The 12,482-nt window shown below is 43.8% G+C and overlaps 1 protein-coding gene across 3 annotated transcripts in view; it reads right to left on the bottom strand.

Annotated features, from left to right (window-relative positions):
- PTPRN (protein tyrosine phosphatase receptor type N) overlaps nt 1-12,482 on the bottom strand; it is a 48,606-nt gene that overhangs the window by 16,092 nt on the left and 20,032 nt on the right. For all 3 annotated transcript variants that reach the window (XM_081323527.1, XM_081323528.1, XM_081323529.1), the window contains 12 exons: nt 11,188-11,371; nt 9,489-9,804; nt 9,274-9,366; nt 8,723-8,760; nt 7,653-7,978; nt 5,709-5,795; nt 4,703-4,782; nt 3,893-3,957; nt 3,079-3,291; nt 2,322-2,537; nt 1,514-1,661; nt 828-901 (listed from right to left, as the gene is read on the bottom strand). In XM_081323527.1, coding sequence (XP_081179653.1) covers nt 828-901; nt 1,514-1,661; nt 2,322-2,537; nt 3,079-3,291; nt 3,893-3,957; nt 4,703-4,782; nt 5,709-5,795; nt 7,653-7,978; nt 8,723-8,760; nt 9,274-9,366; nt 9,489-9,804; nt 11,188-11,371 — 1,840 coding nt within the window. The remainder of the gene's footprint in view (nt 1-827; nt 902-1,513; nt 1,662-2,321; nt 2,538-3,078; nt 3,292-3,892; nt 3,958-4,702; nt 4,783-5,708; nt 5,796-7,652; nt 7,979-8,722; nt 8,761-9,273; nt 9,367-9,488; nt 9,805-11,187; nt 11,372-12,482) is intronic.

Genomic DNA, 12,482 nt, shown 5'->3' with positions numbered 1-12,482 from the left:
CCTATGGAAGTTGAGGCACAACACCTGAATACAGTTATTTGACTTTGCTTATCAAGTTAATTCTGGATAAAGCAACCAAACTTGACTGTGTGTTATTAGAAGTGCAAGGTATTGCTATGAAATGGTATTGCCTATGGTTAAATTATCCACAAGCAGCAAACTAGGTGATCAAGATGAACTTGGATGAATTAGACTGAAGAATAAATAATCGTGGCCAGGTTGGAGAAGAGAAGGGGAAAGAGAGGAAAACATCTGAGCCAGAGAAATAAATGCTGTCCTGAGGCACCCACCTATTACCCTTAACAGAACACAGAACACTGTGGAGAGACACCGTTTAAATATTATATCCTTGATGGAAGGTAGGAAGAAAGACACAGAATATCTCTCTAAGGTGAGAAAATATGCAGACAGACTGAAAAAAGGAGAGACTAGTTTAATGGATCAGTTGTCCAATTGGGACCCGCAAGACTTCACACCAGGAAGTGAGGAAGTCTATCTGCTTCTAAAAGGCAGGTGAGAGACAATTGTGAGGCACCGCTGACAAATACGTCCTGGGAACAGAAGGTAGAACTGTTGGCTGAAGAACTCTGAAAAGAACAGATGGCATTACACCTTCAAAAAAAAATGATGAGTGTGGCATGTTTAATCCAAAGTGGCAGGGCTGAGGGGGCTTTGGGGGTGTCCTTTCTAGCTGAGCAATGGCTGCTACTAGACTTGGCAGGAAAAGTGGCAGAGGCAGCCTCTTTAAAAAATGAGCCAGTGAGGCAGCATTTGGTGGGATACGGAGTGTAATAGCAAGGAGAGGAACGTGGGTGTCTGTCACTCACAATGGGGCTGGCATTAATGAAGTCACTCCGCGATGGGTTGCTTTCCACTTTCAACTTGATGCGTGCGTGATCATCTAGGAACAACAGAAAAAACAAGGAGCCGATGGTCTAGTCTAGAGATGCCGGAGTAGCAGGAGGCTGGAATTCTTGTGAAGCTGCAGCATCATCTCCCCAACGCTGAATTGTTGGTCCCAGAGATGAATCTCTAGACCAGTGTTAAGGAATTCACAGCCCCAGAATTGCATGTGACTACAAATTCTTTCCAAAATGAGTTTGAATTTCAGGGTTGTGATTGCTAAAAAAAAAAGCAGTAATGTGACTCCAGCTTCCCTCTATTTGCAGATTGGAAGCTTGTGAAAAGAGCATTATCCTTTAAATAGGTTGAATGTATTTAAGGAAAAAAACAATCCACCCCAAGTCAGAGAAAATAAGAAAACATGGCTCTATCTGCCCTTTGGTGTGGCTCTACTCACTTTGTGTACTGCCCATTTTGTACTGTTGTCCCATATACCGCAGTCTTGCTGCACTCCCCTCCCTGGTTCCCAGTTAAGTATGGGCCTGTAGCCATCACCGTAGAAACATGCTCTGGCCACACTCCAAACCTTCTGCTAAGGCAGCAAGGAACAGGAATAAAATGGGACAATCACGTTCTCTAGTGCCCATAGGCAGTGCTTGTATGGACTCACAGGGCACATAATCTGGATTGCGGTTCTTCTTGACATTGGCTTCACGCTGGGCAGCATCACAAGTGTTTGGTTCTGCTTGGTATGCACACAGTGCTTGCCACTCTTTAGCCAACCTATCACGATTACGTAGATGGTCCTCCATATATGCCTGTGGTGGCAACAGAACAGTTGTCATATCCTGGACTTAAACATATACCTCTCCATCTCCCTCCCCGCCCCCCCAAAGAGATTACTGAAATCTATTGAAAGCGTTCTCTGACTTGATACCTTCAAGAAGTTTGGGGACTGAATTCCCAGAATCGACAATCTCACTACATCTAATGACTGTCATAGTGCTGTCAAAATCTAGGGCACTGTTTCTTAACCTCAGCATCTTTAAGAAGTGTGGGCTTCAACTCCCAGAATTCCCCAGCCTGCCATGTTGAGTTTACTATGAGTTTACTTACGTTTTAATTTCATTAAAAAAGGAAAAAAGTACAGCCTCCTAAAAGTCATACTTAATTCCTGATGATCTCGTGTATACCACCATGCAATCATCAGGGAGCAGTATGGAACTACTTTGCACTGGCCATTGTCTTCTCAATCTGGAATTTCCTCTTGGTCTCCAATCAAATCTATCCTCAGATCCAATCTTGCTTAGCTTTTGGGATCGGCCCCGGTTGACTAAGTGGGGCCACTTAGGTTGGTGTTTCACTTCAAAAATGACACCAAGCATCTATGTCTTCTGTAAAGCTCCATCTGGCAAGCTTGCAAACCTCCGTCAAGCTGTCCCAACAACACAAATGTGTAGGGTGTGGGTGTTCCTCACCAGAATCATGTGTCCAGTGGAGATATCCATGTTGGACTGCACAGGCTCTTCACACCAAGACGGCGTGCTGCTGTGGGAGCTGGGACTGGCCTGGGGTGCATCGCTGAACTGTGATGAGACACTGCTGACACGAGAGTTTTCGGCAGGAGCAGGGGGCGGAGGGGTTTCTGCACGGCCAAAGAGCGACTTGGCAGCCATGTGCTGTCGGCAGAGCTCCTGTAGAAAGATGACCCAGCTACAACACCCATGCACACTGGTCACTGAGACCAGACAAAAGATAGGAAAAGCAGAGAGTTGGACAGAGGCAAAAAGCATTCCAATCATCCAAAGATCCTTAATTCTTCCACTCAGAGATGCAAAAGCAGTGGGAAAATAAAGGCATAACTGAGTTCACCTCAGTCGAATCCTCCCAAGGAGCTAGGAGCCATGCCTAGCGGCCATCTGTCCTTGCACTTGTATTCTGGCACTGAATGAGAGGCCAGTTTTAGGAACGTGTTTACCCAACACTCTTAATCACACCAGTTAAAGCCTTAATGGATATCGCTGCATAACATGCTAGGCTAGTTAGGGCTTGTTTGGGGCTCTTGTGCAATCTCAGTCAATTTTGAGGAACTCCAAAAATGGCTTCAGTAACTAAATGGAGAATGCCGGGCATCCCAGCCTATGATTTTCTGATAAACCATGGCGCTACATGTAGAGTGATCTTGACAGACTCAGTGATGTCAAAGTTCCTCCCTGCCATCAATCCCACTGGTACCTGGTATTCATAGGTGCTGTCAGTCGCTCCCTCTGGCCCCAGCCCTGCCAACCGCTCTTTCTCCCGCTGCTTGGCATGCTGGCGCAGACAAAAGACCACAGCAGCAGCAATGACAATGCCGGCCACACAGGCCAGTAACACAAAGGTGAGCAGCACCGAGTGGAAGGTATTGCCGAAATGGGCAGGATGGGGGTATGTTGCAGCCTCGTTACGCTGTGGAAAGACAGGCACAGAACAGGTGAGCTTAGGATAAAGAACCACCTGCACCAAAGGCAGATGGAGCACAGAGTCTAGCCCAAGATGGGAGATGGTAGCTTTTCAAGTGTCACTGGAATCTATTTCCCAGCAGCCTCTGCCACAGCATGGCCAATGGCAAAATGGGAGAGGCAGCAGTAGTTCCACCATATTTGAACAGTCACCGCCATCACTGGTTTAAACTACATGCTTTGCTATTAATTGCCATTCCATCATCCTGGCATTATGGAGCCTTATCAAAATTGCTATTGCCCATTGCTGTCTTCTGACATCTCCTCAGGCTTTGTCCCACCCCTTTACTAAAACCTGGAACCTTTGCTGAATGTTCATTCTATTCTTTCCATATTTTGCAGCCAATGCCTTTCTTCTTCTAAGAGCTGGTTAAATTTTTTAGATCCATCTCTTCTCCTGCTCCCGAGTCTTCTTTAGCGCAAAAGCAAAATTTCCAAACGGGCAATTTGAGGCCTTGGCTTATGAGTCAGAATTCTCAGAACTCTCTCTTGGCCAAACACTGCCCAAGCTTTAAAATGCCACGAGGTCAAGCATAGGCAAGTCTTACCTGTCCTACACCCATCTGTAGGATCTTTACTCCAACCTCCAATTCCAGCTCTGACTTCACCAGGGCTAGAGGAAAGATAGAAATGAACAAGCCACACTAGAGGACTGAACTTGGGCACATGCAAAGCAGCAAATGAGTGAAGAACAGAAACTGGGAGGAACTGAGTGAATGGAAGCTAGGGGAGCATTACTTCAGGGTTGGTCTGTCTCTGTTTGGCATGGTGGGGTTATTACACGAGTAGAAAGGATAATACTATGATAGAGAGAAGTCCTTTGCTCCCTCTTTTATTTTTTTATTTTTATTTTTATTTTTATTCCATTTATATCCTGCCCTTCTCCGAAGACTCAGGGCGGCTTACAAGCTTAGCAGTAGCCTTCATTCTATGTATATGCCTGCTTATTAGGGCTTTCACACACCCCCCAAGCGGCATTATTACAAAGTCAGCTTAATTGCCCCCAACAATGGACCCCAAAATCATCTTTCCAAACCAAATTGATTTTTACTGAAAAAAAGGGGGGAAAACGATCACCGTAACAAGCAAAATAAAGTAAAAGAGCCAAGCAAATCTTCTGATAGGCTGAATATACCTTCCTTGAAGGAGAGAACATTCTAAAATGATGTTTACAGTAACACGGACAATAAAAGTAATAGAAATAATAATGGTATGGCTCCAAGTTCCAAAAAAGTATGCCAATACCTACGTTAGCATAGAAAGTATTCTGCACTTATTAAACTGGATATTTTAGTGTCCTGTTAAGGCTAGGACACAGAATTGGTATAATTGGGACTACTGATTTGCTCTCAACTTACCTGCCCTATTGGCGACATCATTCAGAGACAAATTTTGGTGGTTTTGACGGATGCGGAATGTGAGAGCTGGACCCAACACACTACATAAGGAGAGATTTGAATTTAGGATTCTGCTTTCACTAACCACATCATTCAGTCAACAAGTGTGCTTTCGTTGACCATTCCTGTAGGATGTCTCTGTTATAGCTACCCATCACAATTCTTTACAATGCCCTTTACGTAAGGTTATCTTAGTTTTCTCTTCACTCATGGTTCTGCTAATGAACCATGGGACCCCAGAATGACATGGAGCCCACCAAGTGGTTCATATGATTGCTGTTGCCAGGGGGATGGGGGGGTGTTGTTATTGGGGAGCTTCTGTATTATTTTTGCTTTGGGTTTTATCCTAATAAGCTGCCTGGAGTCACCAAGAGTGAATTGGGAGGCCATAAACATTTTCTTAGATAAATAAATAAAACTCAGAGGTTTACAGTTTTTACTAAATATGAAAGACCTCAAGTTGTGCTTTAAAGCCCAAAGTATGGTAGTTCAAAATCCAGAGCAAATACATAGTTGCTAAAAAAAAGGTCCCTGCTCATATGCACAAGGGTTCATCATTTAAGAAAATAAGGAGTCCTGTTGAGATGTAACAAAGAAAAGACTTTGTGTTAGCCACCCAATAATGAGAACTCAATAGGATAGGAGATATAGGATAGGAGATATAATTCATTCCAAAGCAATATGGCGCCCTACAAGTATGTTGGGATAGCCAATTGGCTACAGATTCTGAAAGTTACAGTCCTAATGTATTGAACAGCATTAAATTGGGGAAAGTTACCTCAAGAGTACAAGGAAGTCCTTGTAAACTGTTCATTATGAGAACTGCATCACACTCTGGCTAACTATGTCAGTGGTACTTCCTTTGATTGTTTCTCCTTAGATTCCTCCCTTTCCAGAACCACTGCAAATAACAGCACACTTCAGATTCTCCTGGACCTCTAGACCTCAACTAAGCTATATCACTTACCTAATATTGATGAAGCTGGCAGTAGATAAGTGAACACGTTCAGCCAGGGTCTCAAGGAGATGAATGCCATCAGCCAGGCTTAATGGCCTGCAGGTGGTAAAAATGCAGTATGTCAAGACTTAATGGAAAAGCATGTAGAGGAGTGGGTTAATAAACAGCAGATAAATAATACCTTTAGGTAATTAATTTTAAGATGTGTGAACTTCAGCTCCCAAAATTCCCCAGCTGGATATCAGCTGAGAATGCAGGAAGTAAAGTCCACACATCTTAAAGTTACCGTGGTTGGGAATCCTTGCTGTGGGTGTTCCATCTTGGATATTAATCATCACCTGGCACATACCTGACATAGTCATAGATCTTCTGCTGGTAAAAGTACCTCAACCATATCAGCCATTTGTTGGGGTTCATATCTGATTTATCCAAATACCACAATAAAAAAAAGAAAAATCTGTATAGTTTGTGATAAGTGAATCAAACATAATAGGGTCACTCATTAACCTCTACAACCTTCAGTTTTATCACAGGATGTCCCAGTGTGTAGAGAGTAAAGAAGATAATCTTTCAGGAATTGTTACTGAGACAAAGGGAGCAGAAACACTATTTTTAAGTCCAGAAAAATGAGACAACATTTGGAAGTGACTCAGACAAAGACCTCCCTAATTTACTGAAGGGGAGAAGGTACAATACAATCAGATTTGCAAGGGTCTGTTATCATAGCCCATCTCAGTCAAAGTAGACATCCATCGTATGGATTTGATTTTGTAGTCTGTCCTATCTACTGGGGCTGACATCTTGACTTCCAACACACCCGCCCTCCCCTTATTCCACCTTATACCACTCCTCTAATTTGCTTGAATTGTCCCACCTATGTTAATTATATGTATTCAGCATCACAATAACTGCAGTTATCACACTGAACCATACTTGATTTTAACCATGATTTGCTGGACAAGCTACAAATGATCAGAGTAAGTTTTTTTTAGTAATTTTAATTAATCAAGACATGCTCATCCTACATTTGCTGTCTCTTCTTTTTCAATCAGTCTTCTTTGGATATCTTTTTGAATTGGGTAAAGGTTTGAGTGGAACTAAAATGCCAGCCAAGAACAAGCCAGAAAATCCAACAAATCCCGTGCTCCCAAGTTATAGGTTATATTAATCCACAATTGCAATTAATAACCCAATATGCACCCTGACTTTGCTATTGCAGCAGACTGCTTTATAACAAACCATAATTTATTCATTGATTCTCTTTTCCATGTCACACCAAGTGAAAAATAAATCAACCATAGTATGGCTGGACATGCATGTATCCAACCACTGCGTGGATGCAAATGAGGGTAATTATTATAAGTATCACCCTATTATCTGCTGGAACTTGTCAATGTATGGCTCAGGTTGCCCCAACCTTGTTCACTCCAGATAAATTCATTTTTAATTAGCCCCAGACAGCCTGCACAAGCAGCCAGCCTGGCATAGCCTAGCCTAGCATGGCTTTGGGGTGATGTAAGATGCACTTGTCTGATCCAAAACCAAGCCATACAGGTAGTCCTTGACTTATGGCCATAATGGAGTTGTAAAGCGGGTCATTCACTTCACCAGTCTGATTTTACGACCTGTTTTGCAACAATTGTTCTGAAAAACCACAAGTAAATGCTAGGTTTGCAGCAAAAAGTGCAATAAAATATGGTCATGACTGCAGGATGCTGCAAACAGCTGTGAATGCAGGCCAGATGCCAAGAGCCCAAAATACAGACATGTGATCATGGGAGGGGGGAGGGGGATACAATCATTGGAATTTCAGACCTGGGGAATCTTTTGTAATTTTGAATGGTCGCTAAGTGATAGGTCATAAGTTAAGGACCATCGATACAACTTGGCTCTCTGGATCCACCCATTTATTTTGCCCCTCCCTCATTTCCCCAGACACTTCCTTTCTCTCACTTCTGGTCAGTGACAACGTAGCCATATTCCTCTGCCGCCAATGGTGTCTCTGGCTGCTCCCCATCCTTATTGAGCACACCTACTGCCACGCGACTCTTCTTCACCATCACCCCCTGCTCCTCAGGACTGCTGGTATCACCTTCCCTGGGGCTTAAGGGCCTCTGTGAGTCTGGGGGAGATGTTGTCATTGACATGGGGGCCCCAGCTGAGCCAAGAGTCTCCCTGTGTGCTTGAATTTGCCCCTCTGTGGGAATGACACTGACAGAGTCTTCTTGAGAAGGGACTGGCTCCGGCTCCTCCCTGTGTTGCATTTCTGCTTCTGTCACCTGAATAAAGATGGAAAGGTCACCCATCAGTGCTCAACACTTCAACCAACAACCCACAGCTATCTTGATAACTCCTGCTTATTACTATAGGCAGCCTTGTAAATTCCCTTCTCAAATTCTGCCTCAGGCTGCTGGTTCCATCCTAAAGTTTGAATGTGTAATGATCTCTTTTCTTCCTCTTCGCAGGAGCCACCTATGTAAGAATTGGCTGGGGATGGTTGTTCTCTGATGGTACGGGCAAATTATAGTCTAAACGTGGCCCCAGAAAATCTCCAAAGTCCCTGCCCCAAGTGGACAGGGCCAAATTGTTTGGTCTTATTTCAGGGGGAGAGAATGAATCGGGGATTTAGATCAAAAATATGAAGTGAGCTCTTTGAACTCGCTCCACCCCCCCCTACTAAACTGTGCAAGCCCCCCCCCCCCACTCTGGCTATGTTCAGAAACAACTTCCATCACCCTCCATGTTTCCTGTGGCCTTTGGAGACTAACAACTCCTCCCCCAACTCACAAAAACAAAAATGACTCTGCCTCACGTACATGCAAGTAGCCCAGTTGTGTGCTATGGCAGGAGAAAAAAACAACCACCAAGTGCAGCTTAGTGGAATCTACTTCTCATATCCAGAGGTTGGTTCAAGTACAGTGTATCTTCCAATGAGTAAGAGGTAAGCACATTTCAATGTTTTGGGACGAGACATTGTAGAAACCCAAAGGTTTCCATATATATCAAGAAACTGGTGAACTTACCCGCGTGGACTCCAGAGCCTCTTGTTCAAGCCTACCAGCTAAGGAAAGAATTAAGAGAAGGAAAGTGCTTATTTTCTAAGATGAGGGGGAGAAAAACCTTAAAGTTTAATGTGTTGATTTTCAAAGTAGTGAAGTAGAAGTTAACAATCTATAACTTTCTTCATGTTGTCAAAGTCCCATCAGCCCCAGCCAGCCTGGCCAATGGTCATGGCAGTCACAGTCCACCATTAGAGAGTTACTAGTTTCCTACCCTTGCACTTAAGGGAAGACATTCTGCGGAGGATCAAGCATGTTCTCTGATTGCCATGTCATAGGCTCCAGAGCTAAAATACCAACAGAGGAAAAACAGATCCTGGGGTGAAGCCAGCACACATTTAAGCCTGGATTGCATGAGCTAGCACAGGGACAGCACGGAATCTCCTCTCTTCAGATTCAGTCCACAGAGTTCCTATTTTACACCCAGACACAAGCTTTCCTTCAATCGCTCTCCTCCAGCTATAACCATCCCTCCTGCTGCCTCTTCTGTTCCAAGTCTTCATTCCTCCACTCACCATGTTTATTGGGACTCTGAAGGAACTGAATCATGTCCTGTGGTTTAATCCCATAGTTGGCAAATATTGCTGTAAGTCTCTGTACGAGTCTGTCTGTGGACAGAAAGGAGGGGATGGTGTTGCTTCTGCAGCCGAGTCATCATCCAGGCTTTCAAACCAAGATGAATAAGCTAAATGATTCTTAGAGGGCCACTGAAAAATAAGAAAAGTCTCACCTGGCTCGGTTGAGTGTGCTTGAGACTCTGCTCTGTTTTCAAGGTTGTTACCATTGTCCTGAAGAGGATAATCTATCTTGGAATCTTGCTTGTTCTCAGCCCTGTTTCTGGATTTACCTGTCTGTTCCTGGGTTAAGTAAAGTGCCCCCAGGTCTTGGAAAAGTTGGCTTCCATCCAGCCCCTGCTGTTCCCTATAGAAAGGAGCAGTGCTGGCACTCATGAAGACCTTGGAAGGAGCAGCTTGGTCTAAGAAAATGGGAGACTTTGGGTTGTGACCACCAGAACTGCCCTGGAAGGTGCCATCTGGATAGCTGAACTGAAGTAGAAGTACACAGAAAGGCGATTTAGAAACAAATGAAACCAGTTGCCTTACACTGAGTCACAATACTAGACAATCTAGCTCATTGTTTCATTTGCAAGGGCTCTCTGGGTTTCTGATATGAAGCTTCCCCAGATTTTCTTGGAGGTAGCAGGAGCTATGCTGCCAAATTAAAGTTTTCTTCGCTGAATCTGAAGTCACCAACACACCATATTGGCACAACGCTGCTGCTCTATTCTTCCGCTAAAGTCTCCACTCTCTTTTTCTTCTAGAGATGGTGGTATACTGATTTAGCTTTTCAGGATATTGTTAAGCAAAGCCATCTGAGAAACGCTCTGGTTTTGCTCCCCTCCCCTTTTTCAACGCTGCTGTGATGGGTAAATGAATTAAGACAGATAGCTAGACTTTAGCCATCTGTCAAAATCTGGTACTGAGACAGATGATCTATGAGATCACAGAGGCTGCCTGTTAAAACAGGAGAGGCTTCCCTGGGCAGCCCCTACAGCTGCAGGGTGGCCCAGGCTGTCACACTTCTCCTGCCTTCCTTGTCAGCCCTAGTTAGATGCAAATAGGGAACGGACCTGACACTGGTCCTTTCTCAGACAACAATCTTTCTCAGTTTACCTTGAGAATCCTAGGAACTGAAGTTGATTTATTGGAGTGTCATAGCTTAGTTACAGAGTGCCTTGCATTTATAGCCCCCATAATCAATTCCTTGTTACAAAGAGGGATCTCAGATAAGATGAGATAATCATAAGAGCCGTGGTGGCACAGTGATTGAAATGCAGTATTATAGGCTAACTCTGCTCACATTGCCAGGAGTTTGATTCCCTCAATCCTGACCAGCTCAAGGTTGACTCAGCCTTCCATCCTTCTGAAGTCGGTAAAATGAGGACCCAGATTGTTGGGGGAGTGGTATGCTGCCTCTGTTAACCACTTAGAGAGGGCTGTAAAGCACTGTGAAGCAGTATATAAGTCCAAGTGCTACATGTATTGCTATAAAGAACCATGAAATGGTCCAATCAGTAACTTGACTCTTTTGTTCCGGCGTTCTTCTGGGAAAGAGCTATTATTTAAATGGAACTATTTTTAAAAGGAAAAAAAGTGGGTGGGGAACCTATGACTGTCTAGATATTGTTCATTTCCAAATCTTATCAACCCCATCCAGCCTGATAATGTAATTATTGTGATTATGAGAATAATAGTCCAATAACATCTGGAGGGCCACAGATTTCCAAGCAATGGGAAATAAGCAAGTCCTATAGCAACATTGCCTAACTCCGTGCTCTCCAAGTGCATTGAATCCAATTCTTTCACAGCCAGTAAGCAGGCTGAGGCCATTCTCCTTGATGCTCAGTAGCTTTATTGAAATACACACACCTGGTAATGAGGATAAGAAGACAGGAACGCATTCTTGTGACTTAGCTCAGGCTGAGAGGCCAAAAGCAATTCCAGATACCTCTGCAGGAGTGCTGGGGGCAGAGGAGGCTGGTGAGCTCCCTGAGGGGAGGAAGGCTGAGATGACAAAGAGGGTCTCCTGGGAACTAGGTGATGAGCTGGCAACCTGTAAAGGGGACATTCCAGGGTAAAATGTCTGTCCACCTACCTACCCATCCATTAGCTGGCTTGTATGTCACTCCATTTGGGAAGATTCTGAGCAGTTTGTTGTGGTTAGAGGTAAACTGGGGATCAAAAGTTCCCTATTTCTAGTTCAACAAGGGGCAATTTCTGCATGGTAACTTACGGTCATACCCAAAGCCCTACTCTGCCAGTGTATCTTTCATATGATTATAGTTATAATAGGGCCAGAGGAGTCCTTCTGGCTAGAGGGCACAATTTAGTTCTGCTTTTTAAGTAGCCAACAAAACATCTTTGATGCAAGTGTGGGAATTTGAGCTGTGAAAAGCTTTGCATCTCCCTCACTGTAATACTGATTAGATTGTGATCCAGGCACCAGCAGTGCATACTGCAAACATCGGCTGTGACAAAAAGATTATTTTCTGGCAGGTGTGGAACTGGATCACAATAGGGAACAGCATAGAAACTTCCCTTTCTTTCAATCAAATCCTCATCTTGGCAATTTATAACAAAAGCAAAAAAGCATGGCTTCCCATGGGAGATCCGCCCACCTCTGAATTGTGTGTCTTCTGGAAAAGTCTGGAGACAGAGCTTGATGCCACATACAGGTAGTCTCCAATTTACAACCACAACTGAGCCCAAAATTTCTGTTGCTAAGCAACGAAGTGAATTTTGCCCCATTTTATGACCTTTCTTGCCACAGTTGTTAAGTTAATCACTGCAATTGTTGGATTAGTAAAACATTTGTTAAGTCAATCTGGCTTCCTGCTTGTCAGATGGTTGCAAAATGTGATCACATGACCCCAGGACAATGCAACCTTCATAAATACATACTAGTGGCCCAGTGTCTGAATTCTGATCACATGACCATAGAGATGCTGCAGTGAAAAGCGGTCATCAATCAATTTTTTTCAGTGCCACTGTAAGTTCAAATGGTCACCAAGCGAATGGTTGTAAGTTGAGGACCACTGCATTTTATTTAGGGTTTATCTGTCTCAGCTTCTACATTCATGGTATTTTCATGCCTTATTATCTGACAAGAGACTTTGACTGCAGCAGCATATAAATTTGATAAATAAATAAAAAGGAAAAAATGT

The sequence above is a fragment of the Vipera berus genome, assembly GCF_964194415.1.
Source record: "Vipera berus genome assembly, chromosome: 1".
NCBI lineage: Eukaryota > Metazoa > Chordata > Lepidosauria > Squamata > Viperidae > Vipera > Vipera berus.
This window is presented reverse-complemented; position numbering and strand designations above follow the sequence as displayed.